General features: G+C 35.5%; 3 protein-coding genes across 3 annotated transcripts in view; all 3 read left to right on the top strand.

Moving 5' to 3' along the window:
• Positions 1-5,480: 5,480 nt before the first annotated feature.
• On the top strand, positions 5,481-11,020 carry LOC111463550. Its single transcript, XM_023107526.1, has 3 exons — positions 5,481-5,743; positions 6,583-8,428; positions 9,068-11,020. The coding sequence occupies exons 1-3, from the start codon at positions 5,685-5,687 to the stop codon at positions 10,985-10,987; spliced, it is 3,825 nt and encodes a 1,274-aa protein (XP_022963294.1). The 5' UTR covers positions 5,481-5,684; the 3' UTR covers positions 10,988-11,020.
• A 4,853-nt stretch (positions 11,021-15,873) lies between these two features.
• LOC111463053 lies at positions 15,874-19,366 on the top strand. The gene is made up of 12 exons (XM_023106867.1): positions 15,874-16,008; positions 16,085-16,241; positions 16,410-16,478; positions 16,780-16,893; positions 16,972-17,088; positions 17,218-17,754; positions 17,836-18,170; positions 18,254-18,353; positions 18,437-18,496; positions 18,578-18,661; positions 18,744-18,860; positions 18,980-19,366. The coding sequence occupies exons 3-12, from the start codon at positions 16,422-16,424 to the stop codon at positions 19,286-19,288; spliced, it is 1,830 nt and encodes a 609-aa protein (XP_022962635.1). The 5' UTR covers positions 15,874-16,008; positions 16,085-16,241; positions 16,410-16,421; the 3' UTR covers positions 19,289-19,366.
• Positions 19,367-21,724: 2,358 nt separating this feature from the next.
• Positions 21,725-22,801, top strand: part of LOC111463140 (NADP-dependent 3-hydroxy acid dehydrogenase YdfG) — a 2,670-nt gene continuing 1,593 nt past the window's right edge. The window contains exons 1-3 of the mRNA XM_023106973.1: positions 21,725-22,169; positions 22,245-22,504; positions 22,647-22,740. Of these exons, the coding sequence (XP_022962741.1) occupies positions 22,034-22,169; positions 22,245-22,504; positions 22,647-22,740 (490 nt within the window). The 5' untranslated portion in view covers positions 21,725-22,033. The remainder of the gene's footprint in view (positions 22,170-22,244; positions 22,505-22,646; positions 22,741-22,801) is intronic.

Raw genomic sequence — 22,801 nt, 5'->3', positions numbered from 1 at the left:
TTTTTTTTTTTTTTTTTTTTAGTTAATTTTTTTCTCTCTTTTCAGCATCATTCAATTGATGAAATGAAATGGGTAGGCTAGGCATCATTCAGTCATTTAATTGAATAGATTGATTAAACCCTTTTCTCCTTTTTGCAAGGTTCATTCTTCTTCAAGATTTCGGGGCGTGGGGTTTTGGTGCTCTTATTTCATTTTACTTCAATGAATCCAGACATTAAATTAAAATATAACTCATGCACTGCTTGCAAGCTTATGTTATATATATATATAGAATAATTTCCACTATCCCAATAAGGATACTTAAATAGTCCACAGACCCACTAACAAAGACGCATTAGGGTACCCTTTAAATATTATGATCATGAAGAACATTATGAAAATTTACAATAAAATTGAGAGTGTAAACCAATGAACGGCAGAAAATTGAAGGAGAAGATAGTGGGAATGTTGTTGGAAGTGGAAGAGGGTGCACGTGGAATAGTGGGGGAAGGACACTTTGTAATATAGCCCTACACCCTTTCGAAAGGTTAAAACATGTACCTTGGAAACTGAAGGAGAGGGTCCAAAAGCTTTGGAAAAATCTCTGAAACCCTAACCCTACCTACCTACTTCGTACTACCCTACCCTAAACTTTAGAGCTCCAACACCTTATTATATTTTTAAACATTGCATTATTAATTCAAAAAGTGACCCAAAAAGGTTAGAAGATATGGGCCACGGGGGAGAGGGGCGAATATCGACAACTAAACACACCTAAAGTGCTACATGTATAAAGTATAAACCATTCATATTACTATTTCTCTCTCCTTTTTTTTTTTTTTTTTTTAAATAACCCATTACTTTATACAACAAATTACAAACCCATATACTCCAATTCCCAATTCACCACATATATATATAGAACGTTAGGTTCAACGCTTTCTGAGTACACAAAAATCTTCCCTTCAACTTCCACACCAAGCTTCTCTCTCTCTTTTCTTTTTCTCTCTCGAGACATAAACGATGAAGACAACTCAAAGGCTTTCTGGGGTTTGTGTTTTTATTCTTTTTTTGATTTTATGTTTAAGCCATGAGGTTGTTTACGTAGAATGTCGGCATCTCAAGTCCTCAAGATGCAAAAAATGCACGAAATTCATCAATCCGCCGGCGGTTAATCTCGGTGGAAAGAAGGCGGCCCCCGGCGATGTGGGTTTGGCCGGAAATCGTCAAGAATTTAAGACGAGCAAAGCAGAACAACCTCAAGACTTCCGTCCCACATCGCCTGGGCACAGTCCTGGAGTTGGCCATCATATCAACAACTGAAAGGCTTCTGATTCTGTGCGCTAAATTTTAGATTCAACAAAAAAAAAAAAAAGAAAAAAAGCATTTGCTTGTAAAGTTGTGACTTAAAGATGTGTTGTTTTTCATAAATCACAAGAAATTATTGTGCGCTTAATTAAATGGTATTTATCTTTATTATTCTTCCTTCGGTTGTAATTTAATTGTCCATTATGCGCCCATTCGGAGGTCGCTCTCTTGATTAAGAACCAAAAAATTAAGAACAAAATGCTATAAATCTTAAACCATTTACGAGAATAAAAACTTAAATAGTAGGTTTTATAATAAATGTAAGCCGTCCAATATATTCTTTTAACACCGCCCATTCTTTAATATTTGACTTATAATTTTGATGATGATTATTGAAGAAATGGAGAGGAAATAAAATGGTAGGTTTTGAATTAAAAACAACATCAATAGATCCAAAAGTGTTGTTTATTTGTTATATCAATTCCAGTATCCTATTTTTTAAAATAAAACATATTTTTAATAATTATGTTACAAATGAACATCTTTGTTGGTAGAAAAAAACAAACAAAAGAAGTTTGAAAATGATTGGGAGTGTATGAGTTACTATAATAATGTTATGGATTTAAAAATAAAGTCATTGAATCTTAAAAGGATGTAAGGAACAATTTTAAAAAATGGAAGTGGAGGAAAATGGTAGGAGGTTAGGTAGTGATCGAGAAAAAAATAAATAAATTTAAAGGTTGCTTTTTTATTGAATAATGGTGGTTAAGTTAGTTTAAGTAGGCATAGGCACACCCCTAATGGTCCACTCCCAATTTTGAGTTCATTAACTTATGTAATAAACAAACATATCTCATAACAATTTGAATATAATTCAACATATTATAATATATATCATAAGTTACTCAATAGAATTTACTACTACATTTTTTAATCTCTTTCTTTATTCGGAGTTAAATAGGTATGTATATAGAATAATAATTATTTTAAAATGGAGGGTAAAGACAACAAATCCAAGAGTGAATCTAGAATCTTATTTTTATTCTTTTTCTTCCTTTTCCTTTTTGTTTGAAGATGCTTAATTATTTCATTTCATGGTACAATAAGGGTTTTGGCCCCACCAAATAAGACACATCTCGTGAAATTTGATCGTAAAACATGCAAGTTGAAGCATGTGCTGTGTTTTTTTTTTTCTTTTTTTTTCTTTTGGGCGTGTGTATAAATAAATAAAACATATACATTTCCCTTTTAATTTCAATTTCATCTTCATTAAAAAAAAAAAAAAAAAAAGTTATGAGAAGGTTAGGTAGGTGGTTTTATTAAACATTGCCAAATAAATGGCTGAGGGGAGGTATTGAGTTGAGGCAATATGTGAGTTAAAACTTATCATATCTGAAATGATTGGATAGCTCATAATGTGGAATGATTCTTTTGATTGGGAAAGGAAACAAAGTGAATATAAAAGGCCTCTTGGGACTCTTCCTACAAAACACCACTATTTTTGTTCACCCAATATATAATATTGTCCATTGGTGTAATAAAGTTGCATGATATTCTATGTTGGGTGTATGGATCCTCAACATTAGATGGCTATTATTCCAGCGCCTATCTTACAGAATAAACTATGCTTCATAAACTCATCTTCACAATATTTCCCTTTTTCTTTTCATAAATCATTTCTTATTTTCATACTTAGTGTCTGATATTTTCACAATTAGTCGAACATTATTATCAATATCGAATCCTCGTTTGATTTAGGGAATATGTTAATGAAAACCTATATTTTTTTGAAAAAAATAAGACAAGGTTATGATTTAGAAACTAGAATAAGTTGAAAATGAATAGGTTGAGATGGATTACAATGAGTGGATGGTGGTTGATGAATAAAGCGAATGGGTTTAGAATCTTATTCCCATCACCTTTTGGTTGCAGGTAAAATATAGGAAAGGCTTACGTTCCTTGAGCAAAGCTATGTCTAAATTAATTAATTAATTATAATTAAATAAATAAAGGTCACATTCCCTAGGTTCGCCAACACAATATCCTACCTATATATATCCATTGAATGCCTAATTAATTTGAATTAATGTTGAGTTAATTCATAATTCCAATCTTACTCCCTCCCCCATTTATATTCTTAGAATAATTGTGAGATTTAAACAAACCCATCTACTAATATAATAATTAAAACATTGTTTTGGAAATAATAATAATAGTAGTAATAATAATAATAAAATTCCCGTACTCACATCCATATGTTTTGGAAAAAGAGAGAATTGGGAATCAAAATAAGAGAGGGAAAAGCTAAATAATGGGCAGCGAAGAGTCTCATCAGATTAAGTAAAAGTAAGATGAGATTCCATCAAAGAGTTTTATTTTATTAGTTATTTATTTGGGAGGGGGGCTGGATTTGATTAATTAGATTGATATGCCATATGCTTTTGATCAGAATATGAGATCACATTTTTGTGCTGCCTACTTTCCTGCCAAAACTCTTATAACCATCACAATTTGTGGCTTAATTAAAATTATTTTAAATAAGGTTTAAATAATCATTTTCAATAAATTATTATTTCTATTTATGATGAATGCATTAATGAACATATAAGAATTCTTTTTTTCTTTTCAAAAGAAAACAAGAATCATCGAAAAAAACCATATCTTCATAGATTCCCCATCCAAGATTATGGATTCCCTGCCCTTTCTTCATAGTTCATTCGTAGTGGAGGGAAGGAAGGCCCAAGCCCAACATTTGTTGGACAGGAGTAAGAAATTTTTTGAATAGTTGATTTTTAAATGAAATCTGAGAAGGGAGGGAGGAATGAGTGAATGAAAGGAGGAGGAAAATAGGGAATTAAGTGAAGAAACAAAGGAGCGTGAAGTCCGCCCTGTCGATCCCACTCTTCTGTTCATGCAAACCATGGAATTACACCACCCTCAAATCCAACGCTCCTGCCCGCCTCCCTCTTAACTCACTCAGATTCCCAAATTTGGACACACGAATCTAGGGGACTGTGAGACCGCCGCCGTTATTGGTGGCATGCTATAATGTTTAACGACCTAAAATAGAGGAGGATAGAGGTAGATGTGTTTTTCTTTTTCTTATAAAGAAACAAAAACAAAACTACTTTTCTTTTTCTGTAAGAAAACAAAAAAGTACCAAGCATGTAAGCCTGGTGTATACATGCTTCCTTGCTGGCCCTACTTCTGCCCACCCATTATTTTATGAATACAAATCTCTTGGAGCTTATAAAAACAAAACACTCCTGTTTCAGAAAATAAATAAATAAAACACATTACAGTTTTAACACCTTTTTCCTCGAGCAAGATGCGTGTACATGTGGAAGACAATTTGAGCTTTATCGAAACTACCCTTCATGACGACGATACAAAAATTAGAACACATCAACCAGCTAAATGCGTGTGGTTCTCATGTGCTTAATCGCAAAAGTCAATTCATTATGGATGTATATAACTAATTCAATTTGGATGTTAATCTATACTAAATTATTGTAGAGAGGAATTGTAAGAATTGTTTTGGATAGATACTTATTATTATTATATATAGATATCATTATATTGTTAATGGTTAATAATTGCCATCAAAATAACTTTTAGGAATCAACAATATATATACCACGTTGATTAGGTTAGTTTTATAAAGATTTTATAGGACCTATTCATACTAAGAAGGAACGATAGAAAATCAATGTAATTTTAGACCGCTAATTTTGAACTTTTTGTTATAATTGGATTCAAGTGACTTTTGGTAAATTGATATAGGATGAATCAAATTCTTTTATATCTAGTAATGTAAAAGGAAACTAGTAAATGTAATTAATAATCATTGGACTACATTTGGGTATGATTCTTTCTTCTTGTTCTCATTAAATTATACAGTAAATTACCCAACAAACTTCCCCCTTTGATTTTCACCCAATACTGATCTAAGGAATGCATTTAATTGAAGTCCCAACAAATTTGAATTAATTCCCTTTTCCAAAACACTTGTGGGGTCAAAGATTACAAATCAAAATTTTAAATTTTAAATTTTAAATTTTAATCATCCAAAAAAATGGGTGTCTAAATTTGCCAGCCAGACAGACCAAAATTGATTCGGGCAGCAAGCGACGCCGTGAATCATTGGGCGGAGTCATGGGGGCGTTTCTGTAATTTCGATCAAACAAAGGCTAATTTTCACCTTTACACTTTTTTTTTTTTTTTTTTTTTTTTTCATCTCCTTTTTTTCCTGTTTTCGCCGGGAGCCTTCCGTTTGGTGTTCGGTTTATCAGGTGTTGAACGCCGAGAAGAAGAAACCCAACGCAATTTCGAACCAAAACCCTAAGAAGAACAGTTCCTTCCGTCGGAACTTAGATGTTATTTCTCTGTGCTTCTTCATGGAGTTTCAAGTCCTAAATGCCAGAGCTCCAACCCAGCTCTCACTCTCTTTTCCCCGGTAAACTTTCGGCTTTCATCATCCTTTTCAGCTCACTCTTCTTCTTTTACTTCTACTACTGTTACTACCGCTTTATTTTTCCTTCTTTTATGTCATCCTCCTGCTTCACTTCCGATGTTCTCACAAACTGGGAAAAGGGATTGTTCAGTTATCAGTTCGATTTCATTTCCTTTCTCTGGTTATTCCAATTTGTCACTGTTTTTCTTGGAACGTCGTATCCATTTTACTGCCGTGTTGTTTTGCGATTGCTTTTGTTGCTTCCGAATGCTTCTCTGTGGAGTTTTAATCATTTTGTGCACGTATTTTTCATCTGACCTTGTTCCGAGCTTAAGAATGGTTTGGGTGATAAGTTGGCTTGGTGGTTTTGGCTCCGATTGTTTCTGCCGGTGTTAATTGCCTTTTGGGGCCTATCAATTTCTTAATGGGTATGCTAATCTTATTTGAGGTCTAATCCAATCTCTTCGCGGTTCAAATTAGAACCGTCTCCATGATATTCGGAATCAAATCATCGAGTGTTTTAAAGCTTGTTGTTAAATACACTTTTCATCTAACTTGAAGAAGAAAAATCAAGGTGATCAGATTTTTTTCTGTCATTATAGCTGCTGTTGGATATTGTTGACCATCATGTTCAAAAACCGCTAGTCTTGGACATACGTAGACATTTTCCGTGAATTCTTCTGTATGCTCTTCTCTGCATTTTCAAGCAGCTCATCTGACTGTACCTTTTCAATTTATTGTGTCTGATTTTTGTTGTTAACAGACTTTCCTGTACTTTTTGTTTATGTTGGTCTGAGCAAAACTATCCGAATGACTGGAATGCACCCTTCTGGTCTTTTCAGGGGACTGTTTTTTCCAAACTTTGCCAGGGCAATCATTTTTATTCTAGTTCTGTCTCGTGCTTTTTTTTACCATGCTACATGTGGACCATGCATCATTTCTGAGCTGCAATCATTGTCAAATGAAGACGCTGGATACTACATGAATAATCCTGCCAATGGCATCCATAGCACCTTTCCTGCAGATATTCGCTCAGGCACCAATCCAACAACCCACTCGAGTTTTGAAAGTGTTTGTTCTGACAGTCGTTTTTTTTGCTTTCCTTCAACGCTGCCTGACTTTACATTTCATGAGAAACGGATGGGTGTAGAAGTGTCTTTGGGTCAGTTTGATGGTACACCACCACCCGTTGGATCGACTCAAGACGACGAGTTGGCTGCAAACAAAAGCCAGTCATCAGATTATGGTGTGTTTGAATTGTTTGAAGGTGGCATAATTTCATGTTCTCTAAACTCAAGACAGGGTGTTAATGAGCTGTCTTCCATACAAAAACATGATAGCGGTACTAAATTTGATCTTTCTACATGTAGAGGGGATCCTCATTACCAGAAAAGCCCAAGTTCTACACAAAAGAAAGATCGTGTTGTTACAAATTCATATTTTTCAGATAGTTTATCTCCCTACGTGGATCTTAGTCCCACTGAATTGGACTGGGGACATAAGTTTTTATACTTACCTTCTTTAGCGTCACTAACTGTGATGAATACGTGCAACCAAAGTATTTTACATATCTATGAACCATTCAGCACTGACTCACAGTTCTACTCTTGCAATTTTAAAGAGGCTTTAATAGGACCTGGTGAATCAGTCTCTATTTACTTTGTTTTCTACCCAAAATATTTGGGCTTGTCCTCTGCCCATCTGATTTTGCAGACAAGTTTGGGTGGTTTTTTGATCCCGGCTAAAGGCTTTGCCATTCAGTCACCTTATGGAATCCAGCCTTTGTTAAGCCTAAATATACACTCAAGTGGGAGATGGACTAAAAATTTGTCTTTATTCAATCCCTTTGATGATGTTCTCTATGTTGAGGAATTAACAGGATGGATATCAGTTTTCAAAGAGGATAAATGTCACCATACAGAAGCTGTTTGTAGAGTAGATAGGTATCAGGTATTTGATGAGCCAAAGCCATCAATTAAGAAAGAAGGCTTGGTTGTCCATCATGGTCATATGGGCTCACCATTGTTGTCTATGAGACCGAACAAACAGTGGAAGATAGATCCTCACAGCAATGAAACTATTATGGAAATGGATTTGTCATTTGAACGTGGAGGGACAATCATTGGCACATTTTGGCTGCAGTTATTTAGGCCTTCACAGGATAAGCCCGATGTAATTGTGGTCCCTCTTGAAGCTGAACTTGAAGGGGGGTCAATCGATGATGATCATAAAGGGTCTGTATTTGCATCTTTTGAGCCTTTATTATACCGTGGAAATGTTTTTGTTGCCATTGCTCTGAAGAACAGTGCTTCTCACTTGCTTAGTGTTCTTAAGATTATTGAAGTGGCTGAAAGCAAGGTTCTTAAGTTCAAAAGCTTGGAAGGCTTGCTACTTTTCCCTGGAACTGTCACACAAGTTGCTTTGATTGCCTGTAATGAGCAAGATGCTCACTTTCACAAGGCTTCACCTGAAAGTTTCAATGTGTATAGTAATTGTAAATTACTTGTGTCAACAAATGAGTCAACTAGTTCTCATATTGAAATTCCTTGCAAGGATATATTCCTTCAATGTTCAGAATACTGGAAGTACTCTTTCATGGAAGATGGAAAGCAAAATGAACACATCACATCTGGTAATGTAAGAACAGAGTCTTTGGCTAATCATGTGCGTTTAGAATCAGAAATCGAGGTACATTTTTCCTTAAACAAATTTATAAGTATTATAGTTTGTATGTTGGGAGATTGTTGTCATTCATTGAAGGATAAAATTTGTTTCTTACTAGCGTACTTTTCTCATGTTCATCCAATAGTATAGTTGCTGGTATGACTGCACTCCTTACTTGTGCATTTTTATTGCATTTCACTTTTTGAATATTTCTGTAGGATACTGTAAAATCAAAAGCTGTAATTTTAAATTCATAGAATGCCTTTTCAATTAATTTGAGTTGAAGTTTCTTGCACCTCCACTTTCTTTATTGGCTGAATATACTTTCGTACAAACACCCATCTTCTCATGTAGCTTTCTGACTTAACGTCATGGTTTTTGCAGTTTCAACTTTTTTCTTAGTCTGTATTTTGGTCTTCAACTTTATTTCATCCTTGTTTCACTTATAATGGGTGGCAATTGTGAAGCTTGGTAGCCGAGACCTACGAACGACTTTGATTTTGATAGGCAAATGTGCAAGGATTATAAATTCGAAATCTTTTTTTTTTTAACTTAGCATGAGATATTGTCCTTTCCTTTCTCCCCTTCCATCCATATTATACACGTTCATGCATTGATTGTATATACTTGTATAACTGACCAAGATGCTTCTTTGAATTTAAGGCTGTGGAGAGGGTAGAAGCAGATGAATTGGTGCTTGAAAATTGGGTTTCCATGGGGACCAGAAGGTCCATGTCTGTGCTTGATGAGCACGAGGTATTATTTCCCATGGTCGAGGCTGGAAGTCATTCTACTAAGTGGATTACTGTAAAAAATCCAAGCAAGTGGCCGGTTGTAATGCAGCTAATTATTAATTCCGGTGAAATTACTGATGAATGCAGAGAACCCGAAGGATTTGTCATCCACCCATCTGGTGGTTTGATTCACAATGGCTCTACTATGCCGAAGAAGTATGGTTTTTCACTAGCAGAGAATGCTGTTACGGAGGCTTATGTTCATCCTTATGGGAATGTGCTTTTTGGGCCAATAATCTTTTACCCTTCTGATGGATGTCACTTCCGAAGTTCAGTTTTAGTAAGAAATAATCTATCTGGTGTAGAATGGTTGTCGTTGAGAGGATACGGGGGTTCATCTTCTCTGCTTCTTCTTAAGGGTTCAAAGCCTGTTAAGGGTATAGAGTTTGAGCTTGAATGCCCAATTTTGCTCAACATCTCCCCTTCAGAAAGGTCATTCCGTGTGGAAGAGGTTAGCCATGCCTGTACAATGTCATTATCTAAAGAGTTGTATGCTAAGAACACTGGCGACTTTCCTTTGGAATTCAAGAAGACTAAAATATCAGGTTCAGAGTGTGCATCAGATGGTTTCCTAGTACATAATTGTAAAGAATTTTCCCTTGAACCTGGAGAGTCAAAAAAACTTACCATATCATACCAGACTGATCTTTCTTCCGCTGTAGTGTATAGAGATCTTGAACTGGCCTTGGCTAATGGTATTCTTGTAATACCCATGAAGGCCAGTCTTCCCTTCTATATGCTCAATAATTGCAGAAAATCAGTGTTGTGGACACGACTGAAGAAATTCTCTTTTGCTGTTCTCCTAATTGCTCCTGTAATGTTCTTGTTCTTCTGTTGGAATTTGGCGCATATGATCTCTTTGGGCTTTCTGGACTTATGCATATGGAGTTCCACAAGGGGTGTAGAAAAGACTTGTTCTGTGCATCCTAGTGAGAAAAGCAGTGTTTGGTCTGTTTTTGAAGGAGAAGGAACACCACATTCATCCATGCAGGCAAAATCTCTTGTAATTGTGAATTCTGATGCCGCGGAAGCATCTCAACCAAATTACCTGACAGTGAAAACTGATATGGAGAGGGGGAGGCGGCGAAAGAAGAAAAAGGGAGGTGGCATAAAATTAGGTGGTCTAGTTGAAGTTTCCAGTAGTCAAAGTGGTAATTCTACGCCTTCGTCCCCCTTGTCTCCCACTGCATCTGGTTCACCGAAACGTGTATGGGGTATGTCTCCTGATGTGAACCAGTCCATTGAGGCGAGGACTCTCTTTTCTGCTCAGGTGGATGACAAAACCCAATGTCACAAGGCATCACCGTCTGCCCCTACTTGTGTCACCAATGCGCTGAAACCACCTGAAGTTAATATGAAGAATTGCATTGACAACTTGGCTTCATCTCCCTCAAGGAAGAGTTACAGTAAACCAATTTTGCCGCCTTCAGCCACTTTTCCATCTGCTGGGAGGCCTCTCCCAAATGTCATATGCTCCTCTCTTGTTGCTCCAACCTCAAAAATTGCACCGCATGCTCGAGCTCCTGGCTCAAAACTCTTCAACCAAAAAGGTAGTTTAGATGGGGAAGGTAAGTGTAGGATTCAGGATAAATACAAATATGATATCTGGGGTGATCACTTCTCTGGACTTCATTTGATTAACAAATCAAAGGATGCGCCTTCCATGATCATCCCCAGATCCATAGAAAGGGACTCTGATAGCTTTTTTGAAACGAGTCCCCAAACTCTCGTTGCCAAGTCCCAGCCAATGTCAGGGAGTTCTTTTTATCAGTATCATCCTGAAGTTTGATCAATTAATATAAAAAAACAAAAAAACAAAAAATTGGGTGGCTTTTGAGAATAGTTTTGCTTGCCATCTCGTTTCGGTTGTTCCAAACAAAGCCCAGGTGTAGTAGACGAGCAGCGTTTCTTCTTTCATAATCATTGCAATTCAATGGCGTGATCTATATTATAGGATCACAAATCTCTCGTAAGGGTGGTTGCAGACTAACCCCGATGAAAGAAAGGGTGCTTGCTTGTGTAGTTAAGTTGGGTTTTGGGGGGTGTAGGGCCTCTAAGTGGGCCAGTTGAAAGAAAGGGTGTCCATTGGACCACAGATACAGCCCGCCCATAGACAGGGCTTGGGCCCATGATGGGTATGCTTAGCAATTTCTATTGGGGCCTTAATGGTAAAGTTGTAAATAAGGAAACGTCTCTAGATGATAGTGAATTATTTGAAGTACACTTGAAATGCAAGAAAGAATGAAGAACATTCAAGTGGAGAGGAAAGAAAAAGAACGGAGAGGAATCTTTTTTCTGAAATAGAAAAAAAATAATAAAAAAATAAAAAATTGTCGTGATTCATGATGTGCTTGCTTTAGCTTTGCTTTTGGCATCACTTCTCACGTTCGTTGCATTCACAACCAAATATGTTTCTTTTGTACTTTTCAATTTTAGTTATTATTTTTTGTATGGATGAATTGTGCAAAACGAAAATATATTCTAAATTAGTTTTGATATTAACTTTTTTTTTTTTTCTCTAAACCTAAATTACTAGTTAACTAACCACAAACGGAATACAAATGGGCAAACTTTTCCCTTTTTGATTTATCTTCTTAATTATGGTAAGTTTTACCGACCCCAGAAGGCTTTCTAGGTCGTTCTATCCATTTGATCTATTTCTTGTCTAGGGAGAGATAGATTTGATTATGTCATTAGATTTAGAGTGTAGTTAAGTATGCGCCAATTTATCATCTTTGATGCGAGCATAACCTTTAAATTCGTAGTTCTTAACCCCGGCCTCTTACTTGCAAGTAGTCTAGTCAAGTATTTTTGTCCAATGCTCCTCGTGTTGAGGATATTATCTATTAGGGTGGTCATGGACTTCTATTCTCCATGAGATATAAGATATGTTATGTTGTGTTGAGTTTTGTTGTTGATATGTTCTCCCCTAGCGTTCTTCTCTGCTTGTGCTTTATGCCAATTTGTATAATATAATCTTTGAAAAAAGAGAAGAAGAAGAAGAAAGATTCACATGTGCAGGTTATTCTAAGGAGGATTAACTTCAAGTGGTCCTAAATGCGTCCTTTGTAGAAACAAAATTTGAAAGAAGAAAACAAATAAAATTTGTACTATCCTAACATATTATGTTCTTTTTTCAAAATTAGTAATATAACTTTTAAGTTTTTGTTTTTTTCAACTTTTGATTTTTATTGAAAAGCAGAAAATAATACAAAAGAATTTAGGAATTAACAGTGTTATTTAAATTTTTTTTTTTTAAAAAGTTAATTATAAATGTTTGTTCCGGTTAAAATTATATAATATTTAGAAAATATATTATAATAATTAGTTATAGAATATATTTGGTATATTTGTAATTAGTTAATTTTTTTTTATTGATTTGATTAATACTATATTTTATTTTATTATCAAGATTTAGTTAATTTTTATTTTCTTTATTTTAGATATTAGTCGATAGCTTCTATCTTATTTAAAATAGGTGAATATGAATGAAGACTACACCTTTAGATCCCAATTCTATTTCTCATTTTTAATCTGTATAGAGTTTAAAGCCAAATCCTAACTCAATCAGTGAAGCTTTACAGCCGCCGATCATCTATCGTGATAAGTTTCATCGTAATAAATCCAATTGAGTATCACAACAACCACAACTTCCTGCTTTTAACGGCTTCCAAACCTTAAGCAACCACTACTAGTCCTCAAGTCACAAATTACAGTCCCCGACTAATCCATACATCACCGCAAGTCGCAAGTTTGTGAGCCTAGCATTACCACTACTATTGCAATAGTCCCACTAGCTTTTATTGGTATCCCACTTGTTTTCAAATTCAATAACTTTGATATACACCTATTCCGCAAACCTACAATTCCCACTATACCATCACTTTCCAAAATCTAAATACACTATTCCGCAAACCAACCGTGTTTAAGGAATGATTTTTCTGTCATGACTTTGTTTTAGACTCAATTTCTATCCAAACTAAGACCTACTAGTTCATCATGTCAGAAGAATCTTTCAGAGCAAGAAAAGAGGAATAACTGAAGAAAAGTGATAGAAATCAGAACGGAGGACGACAGATGAATTGGGTTACATATCATCCTTCCACAAGATATATCATCCTTTTAAGCCCACATCTCGAAAGTGTTAATTGTTGGTCTCTATAGCGACTGTCTCTGATTTAGCACCGCAAGTCATCAATATTTTTTTCCTCTCAACAATGAAATCAAGAACACGTTCACTATCAAGATGATGTGGCCAGCTATCCAGATTCCATTATTAACAGGTAGCCTCCTAATCTTAATCTTAATATGGATTTTGAATTGGGTACATATATTCTCAATCATTCTACTACACTCTCTTCTTAAAGACAAGTTGGGTGTTATTGACCTACACTCTTAAAGACAAGTTGGGTGTTATTGACCTACACTCGTAAAGACAAGTTTGATGTTATTGACCTACACTCGTAAAAACAAATTAGATGTGATTGACAAATACTCTCCAACTCGAAGGAGAGTAGTAAGATATAATATTTGGAGAATGTATTATAATAATTAGTTATGGAATACATCTTAGATATTTGTAATTAGTCAATATTTTTTCTTTTATGACTTCGTATATTTTATTTTATTCACGTTTAGTTAATTTATATTTTACTTATTTTTAGGTATTAATTGCTAGCTTGTATCCTATTTAAATGGTTGTGAATACAAAAGAAGATTACACATTTCAATTCCAATTCTATTTCTCATTTTTCAAAATTAGCTATGATAGCACGTTGAGAATGAGAAATAGAATTGGGATGAAAGAGTGCAATTTTCATTGATATTCATAACCTTTTAAATAGGATACAAGCTACTCCAACTCATACCTTAAAAATAGGAAAATATAAACAACTAAATTTTAAGAATAAAATAAAATATACGATTGATCAAATCATACCAAAAAAAATTAATTGACTACGAATCTCTAAAATATATTCCATAACTAATTATTATAATATATTCTCTAAATATTATATTTTAATCTTCCTCCTCAAATTGGAGAGTCATGTCAATCACATCTAACTTGTCTTTTACGAGTGTATGTCAATCACATCCAACTTGGCTTGTACGAGTGTAAGTCAATAACACCCAACTTATTTTTACGAGTGTAGGTCATAACACTCCACTCATCTTTATGAGTGTATATATATATATATATATATTTTTTAAGTTCTGATTTTTATGGAAAAGTAGAAAATAATACCAAAAGAATTTACGAATTAACAGTGTTACTTAAAATTAATTTTTTAAAAAAAGTTCGTAACGAATTATAAATGCATGTCCCTCTAAAAATGTAAAATACCAAAACTATATGTTAACCTATTTTCCTTTTGAATCCTCCAATGGCAAAGGAACAGAACATACTGGTTTACTTTTTCTTTCGGCTACTCCCAACCTATATTATTTGTATTTGTGATGTGACGATAATAAATCTGGGATCACATTCTTTTTCAATATTATGTAACGTATGGAAGATTGTTAGAATCCCATATAATTTAAGGGAAAGATCGTATATTTATAAGTGAGAGACAATATCTTTATTAATAAGAAACATTTTCAAAAATAGTACGAAATCTGGTGCCTAAACGTATTATTTATATAATTGGCTTTGAAGTGCTGTGATTGGGCCTACATTGCACGAAGAAATATACTATTTAAATTAATGGACTAAAATGAAGGTAGAGTCCATTTTTTTTTAAAAAAAAAAACAGGATTATTATTTAAAAAAATTGACCATTGACCTCTTTGAATCTCGTGTACGACTAAAGGGATTTACGCCTACCACTTTTGTAACAATTCAATTAACCAAAAAACTTGTTCACGTTTTTTGATGTACCAAAAATTATCCTCCTTTTGTCATTCCTTTCAAAATGCACTTTAATATTTATTTTGTTTTATTTAAAGTACATTTTTCAAGGAAAAGTTTCTTTTTTTTAAAAAAAAAAAAAAACCCTTGAAAGACAATTGAAGTTTGTTTGATCTAAGCTATCTTAATTAAGATCAAAACTTGATTATCACTCTCTCATTTGTTCATTTTTTTTATAAAAAAAAAACTTCAAAATTCTTTGCTTGAATAAACACAAATTTTATACATTTAGACTATCATGGCTGTCAATTAAAAAAAAAAAAAAAAGAAGTTGTACTAAAATAAATAAATAAATAAAAAGTAGACATTTAACTTTAAAAAAAAAATAAGAACATAAAAAATCATATCAAATGCAAATATTTTAAAATCAAAAAGCTAAAATCTAACTTTTTTTTTTTTTTTCTCTGAACGTAACTCTTGGTTTAGAGCAATGTTATATAGCAATTTGTGAGAGGTATGTCTATAAACAAAATATTTAGAGAAAATATGAAGTGTAAATACTTAACATAAAATATTTGATAGAAGAATTATATGATGAATACTTAATAAAATATTTGATAGAAGAATTATATGATGTCATTAATTGTAATTATTTTAGTTTTTGTGCACGTGAGAAAATACTAGTAATTAAAGAAATGAGACTAAAAGTGGTCAAGTTTACTTAGATTTTGAAATGGGAGCGTGAGAGTTAAATGCAAAACACAAGCGGGGCCTCTCTCCTCTTTGGTGTGGGACACCAAAAGCAGTTCGGACAATCCTACTTTGTCACTCGACACGCTGTACGCCAAACCCCCATCCGACAATTCCGTCTCTCTCTTCATTGGCGCTCAAAAGCTTATATATTCACACCTAAACAAAAACATGCTCTGCTCAACTTCAATTGCTGAGCTCTAGTTTATCATGTTGTGTTTTACCCTGTTTTTCCTTTTTTACTAATGCTTTGGCCTTTGCCCAATTGTTCCTTGTTGTGATTTGCAGTTGGGTTCTGTTGCTTCTGTAATTTCTCCTTTTGGAAGGCACATTTTCAGCTCCAAACCTCGTCGTTTTGTGTATCTTCTTCAGCTTTCTCCTTCACGCTCTTCGAGATTCCAACACCCACCCATTGCTTTCCTAAACCACACACTATATTTTGCAGGTGATTGTCGATTTCTGGGTCCTCTGTTTTTGAGCTTCCCGCTCTATTATTTTGTACAAAACGCTGTCTTTTGGGTTTAATCTGTTTTTATTCATTTCGATTTCCGCTTCCTTGTTTTTCGGGTTGTGGGAATATTGATTTTTGGTGGAATTCCTGTTCTTTTCCCAGCAAAAGTAAAAGATGAATGCCAGAGTCCGCGGCTGCACTCAAACCGTCAAAGCTCATAATCATGACAAGGTGGATTTAGTTTGTTCCTTTTTCTTTTGCTTTCTCTTTTTTCCTTTTCCACTGAAAGCTGTCTTATTGTTCCAACTTTAGATTGCTTTCCCCACAGAGTTAGCCTGCGCTTCGATTTATTTGGTTTTAGGCTTTCACTTTGATTACAATTTGAAGCTTTTAAAGCTGCCCATCAAATTCCTTCTGAATCCCTCTGTTTTGTCTATCCGGAAAATGGAAATGACTGCCATTGTTATTCTTTCTGATGCACATTTTGTTCATCAACTTTTATGATTGTTTTTTGTTCCCTGAATTTTGATAGAAGGTGAAGCAATTAGAAACTGGGAGGAGCAAGACGATGGCGAATGACAAACCTGGGATTATCATAAATCGGCACAGAATGAACAGAGAAAGAAAAATAGCATTGCTACAAGATGTAATTATGTCCTTCTCCAACTGCGATTTTAGGGAAAATGTCGGTTATTTGATGGATTTGTAATTTTGAAATTTGCAGGTTGATAAGCTGAAGAAGAAGCTCAGACATGAAGAGAATGTTCACAAGGCATTGGAAAGAGCTTTTACTCGACCTCTAGGAGCTCTCCCTCGTCTTCCTCCATATCTCCCTCCTTATGTTAGTATAACCTGCAAATTTCATCCTCTCTTTTTCATTCGTTTTTCTATTCTTCATTAAAAGAATGGAAAAGGGTTGGACTGATAACACTTAGAATTTTGAAATTTCCTGTTTACTTCCTTGTTGCAGATACTAGAACTTCTTGCTGAAGTAGCTGTTCTAGAGGAAGAGGTTGTTAGGCTAGAAGAACAGGTTGTAAATTTCAGACAAGGGCTCTATCAGGAAGCTGTATATGTATCATCCTCCACCAGGAATTCGGTCGATTCCGCCGACACAATGGATCCCATATCGACCAGAATTTCGAAGCACCGAAGAACGAAATCATATTGCCAAAATGAGTTCAATTCTGCAAACTCAATAGCCAAGCTGCAGCCTGCACTGGCTAGATGTTCTTCAAGTCGAAAGCTATTGTCGAACGACAACTTCTTCGATCGTAATGGAAACTGTTGTAACAGATTTGGCAATGGGAAACATGTTCCTGGGAAATCGAGTTCCTTTTTGTTTCTTCCAGAAGATGGGCAGGGAAAGGAGAATGAATCATATGCAAATTCTGTGAAAAGTAAGCCATCTCCTGAAAAGAAAGTTGATAGAATTATAAGCCCATTGAAGAAGTCCCCTTTCAAGCAAGAATTTTTGGAGAAGAACTCAAGTCCTTTGAAGTTTCAGGTTTTTGCTTGTTGCCATATTGAATTTAACTTCAACCTAAACAAATTTCAATAACTCATTGAGTTGCTTCCAATTTTGCAGCCGGAGTTTAGATTGGATCGAGAAAAAGCAAAGGACAATGCATCTAGTTTGTTTGATGATATAGAGGGTAGTAGCTCGCCAAACAAAATTTCTGAGGACATTGTGAAGTGTTTGTGTTCCATTTTCATAAGACTGAGTTCATCAAAAGACAAAGCTATGGACTCATCAGATACTCAAACTTCAAACGGATCAGCAGAGTTGCAAGATCCTTATGAGGTCTGTTCAGATTTCAAATGTAGGAACATTGGTCCCTATAGACATCTCTGTGCAATCGAAGCTAGCTCCGTGGATCTCAACCGATCAAGTAGCGCAGTTCATCTAACTCATAGGCTAAAGTAAGTTGTGTAGATGTGTTTTCTTGCCTGAAAATTTCTGGTGATTTTGTTATCTGAATGAAGCTATTCATTGTACTGCACAGAAACTTGTTCCAGAGACTCGCCTTGGTTAACTTGGCAGGTCTTAACCATCAGGAGAAGCTAGCTTTCTGGATCAATATCTACAATTCATGCATGATGAACGTGAGTTACTATAAAATCTTCATTTACCTGATAATTAGAGTCCTAAATCAAGAAACTAACACGGCTGCATTGTGTGACGTTAGGCATATTTAGAGCATGGGATACCTGAGAGTCATGAAGGAGTTGTCACATTGATGCAGAAGGTAAAATGAGTATGCCATCTTGTTTGGTGGGGCTGTTGTTGTTCACGACATTCAAACTCAAAACTGTTCTTGTCATGTCAGGCAACAATTGTTGTGGGAGGACACCTTCTAAATGCAATAACAATCGAGCATTTCATCTTGAGACTTCCTTATCATCTGAAGTTCGTAAGTCCATCCTTTCCAACTCCTCTAAATAGTCCAATGCTAACAGCTAAGTTGTTGATGCATTTTGGTCCATAAACTTCAGACCTGCCCAAAAGCAGTAAAGCACGACGAGATGAGAGCACGCAGCGTGTTCGGATTGGAATGTTCTGAACCGTTGATTACGTTTGCACTCTGTTGTGGAAGCTGGTCGTCTCCCGCGGTAAGTATGCCACATTTGGATATGACATTGTCCATCTAAAACATCTGTTACCACAGTATCACATCTCAGGTTGTGAGGTTGGGTTTTACTGATGTAAAACATGTGTGAAATGAATGAAGGTGAGAGTGTACAGAGGATCAAATGTTGAAGAGGAGCTAGAAATAGCAAAGAGGGAGTATTTGGAGGCAGCCATTGGGATTTCAAAGAGGAGCAAGAAGTTGATGATCCCAAAGGTTTTGGATTGGTACTTACTTGACTTCGCAAAGGACATGGAATCACTGTTGGATTGGGTTTGCTTGCAGCTTCCAAATGAGCTGAGAATTGAAGCAGCTAAATGCGTTGAGAGGAAAGGGAGAGAGCCTGTCTCACAAATTGTACAAGTAATGCCATATAATTTCACCTTCAGAATGCTGCTGTTACACACATGATGAAACACAAACCAACTAACTAACTTTATTTATTTTATTTATTTATTTATTTATAATATCTCAGGTCTTATAAGTTAATTTAGTGTAGTTAAAGTTGATTTGATTCGAGTGAATTGGATTATTGGGCAACTTGGGTGTTGCTGGGCCTGGGAGTGGGAGTGGGCTTTCCTGTCCTCATCTAATTCTCTAATAATTGCTCCGACCTCTCATTTTCGTGAATTAAATTGCTCGAAAATAGAATTTGTTGAAAAAGACAATTCAACTCTCTCGCTTTTTATTGTCGTCTTATTATCTGTCTTTCCACTACCTTCCCTCAAATGCCCTCAAAAAATTCAACTTTATCGCATACCAGAGACTCCAATTTACTCGTTCAGAATCAGAGTTCAACCAAACACAACACAGTTATATGAACCTCATTTGCATTTGCATTTTCATTGCGATTGACTGTATGATATGATATATGGCAACATTTCTGAGTTCTTCCTTCTTTATTTGGTACGCTATGATTCAAACACTAAAGAGATAGAAGAATATGACGAGACTGGTTGGTTTTGGAATCCCTCAGCGCCTAGAATTCGAATCAGGATTTGGTATCCAGATTTAGTACTTGACGGCCTAACATGACATGCTCACGTTATCTACACTCCACTTTTTAAGAGTGAAAACTATCGCCATAAACTAACACGAGTATGTTTTGTCCGTCAGAATTTAGTGCAACTTGCTACTAGTTGAATTAGTCGGTTGTTGAGTTATTCATCTTTATTAAGTGTATTTTAGTTGAGTGTTTTGTAGGAGTTATTTATAGGATTTATTTGAATTTAAATAGAAGCCATCCACCGAGTAAAACACGGCCACACTAGAACACATCATTATTTCGGTGGTCTCTCTATATTGTCTTCTTTGAGTAATACAACACTTCATTATTTCAGTTGTCTTTGTATTGTCTTCTTCAAGTAATAATAATTTCATATTTATTCCCTGTATTGTCCTCTTCACTCCAAGTAATAATAATTTCATATTTATTCCCACTTTGAAGGAGATAGTGTGACCGTTGGTATAGAGTCATGTCCTAAACTTAGGAATGTCAATAAGAAGGAAAACTGAGACGGAGGAGTTGGAAGTTGGTGGGAGCGAGGAGGGGGTGGAATAAAACTTTTAAAAGAAAGGGAAGTAATGGAATCAAATCCCATTTTTCCAGAATCTTCCCCTTTACCTCTCTCCCCTCTTTAAAATATATTCCAAATCATTATTGAATTCCAAAGCACGCGGTCTAGCTGGAGTTCTTATCGACTCATCCAAACATCTTATTTAATATGATTGCTACGTTGCGTCCCTTTCCTTTTTGTATCATTTGGAATATATATAACACAACAATTAACTCTAAATATTACACTACAAGGGGGAACCACCGAATTGCATTCAAAACCCTGACACACAACTCAAGTTTGGTTCTTTATTTTTCCTAATTTTAGATTCTCTCTCTTCCACTTCTGGAAATTTGAGCATCCATCCCTTTGCCGGCGCCACCCTTCATTCGTCTCTCCGCCCCTTTCTTCTTCGATTAATAAATCTTTCCCCAGAAACAATATGACATGATGTTTTAAGTTAAATAAAACAATTAGAGGGCTTTTAGGATGCCGGAAATGATTGGAGGAGGTTTCGGTAAGCATGGAGGTCACGTTGGCGGTGGAAACAGTGGCCACGTGAAACAAGTTTTGATCCATCACAACTCTGCCCTCTTTCTCACCCACCGCATCCCTTCGCAACCCAATAATCCCATCATTTAATGCTCCCTATGGCGCACACACAGACACAAATAAATAGTATACCTTTATTATTATTATACATATAAACTTGGCCCTGTAATTTTAAAATATAGAATTTACTATATGTCACCATTTTGAGAAAACATGTGCAACAATTAGATTTTGACATAATTTAAGAGTTAAATGGTTAAGAGGACGTTTGTAGTATGAATCTAAATCTGTCACTCCATTGGTGATTTTGTAAGCCATAATCTTTTTGTTGGTATTGGAAGAGCAAATTTAGAATCTGTAACTTTACAAAATTCCAGTAAGAATTTGTGTCCAACATGTTTTGACTACCAACCTAGTGGTGGTACAACATAAATGTCTCTTCTCATTTCAAACTTATTCCCCTCACCAAAACTTTACCTTAAAAAACATAAAACAACACAAAACAAAACGCAAACCAACAATTTGAGACATTTTTTTATTTTTATTAATACGATGACTTGAATAAATAAATAAACATCAAATTTGAAAGACTAAATTGTTTGGGGTTATGAAAAGATTTTTTGAGGGATATTTTATTTAAAAATAAGAACTATATATATATATATATATATATAAAAAGGAAGTTGTTTATGGATAGAGTATTTGGACTTTGGTGAGGAGGAGGAGGAGGGGGAAGGGGGAGGGTGAATGATTATGGAAGGGGATGCAATGGGGAGAAGGTTTAATAGAAGAAAAGGTGAAACCCAACAGTCCCATAAACCCCAAAATCCCAAATCCAAACTATGTCTCTTCAAATTGAGGCAAACCCAATGAACTCAGACAGCGATGGAGAAGATCTTCTATTCTATTGACTCTTGTTTCTTCTTCTTTCTTATATAAACAACTTCTTCCAAATTCTTTTCCATATATATATATATACATATACACACATCTTTATCTACTTCTTCCATTTTCTTTTCTTCTCTAATTAACCATTCAATTCCCAAGGATGCGCAACGTGGGTAGTTCAAGCTCTGCCCGAGGCATCGCCGCCATTGTTGGTGTTGGCCCAAAGCTCGGCCGTTCTATCGCTCGCAAGTTCGCGCACGAGGGCTACACCGTCGCTATTCTCGCTAGAGACTTGGGTATGTACTCAATCGATTACCCTCTTCAAAATGGGAGATTACAATCCCTGTCTCTCATTTTGTTCAGTTTTTCAGGTAGGTTATCGAGATTTGCGGATGAGATTGCCAGAGAAGAGAAGGCTCAAGTGTTTGCGATTCGAATAGATTGCTCTGACTCGAGGAGTGTGCGAGAGGCATTCGAAGGAGTGCTGTCTCTGGGATTTGTCGAAGTTTTGATTTACAATGCGAATCAGCAAGTTTCGAGGCAACCCACAAGATCAACCGACGTTCGTATTGAGTCATTTGAGAAATCTCTCGCTGTTTCATCGGTGGGTGCTTTCCATTGCTCCCAACAGGTACACTACAGGGCTCCCTCACTTTTATCCATTTCTTCATTCCAATAATCCCAGTCCCATTATATACAATATATTTTCCAGAAATCAAATAAAATAGCTTTAGAATTTAGTCTAAAAAACAAATTCGTTTCGAAATTTGTAGGTTCTTCCGGGGATGGTGGAAAGAGGAAGGGGTACGATTCTCTTTACAGGCTGCTCAGCTTCTCTGAATGGCGTTGCTGGTTTCTCTGACCTTTGTGAGTAGTGTTTCTATCTGAGATTTACAAGAGCACCGCACCCCCCCCCCCCCCCCCCCCC

This window comes from Cucurbita moschata, unplaced genomic scaffold (genome assembly GCF_002738365.1).
Source record: "Cucurbita moschata cultivar Rifu unplaced genomic scaffold, Cmos_1.0 Cmo_Scf00028, whole genome shotgun sequence".
NCBI lineage: Eukaryota > Viridiplantae > Streptophyta > Magnoliopsida > Cucurbitales > Cucurbitaceae > Cucurbita > Cucurbita moschata.
This window is presented reverse-complemented; position numbering and strand designations above follow the sequence as displayed.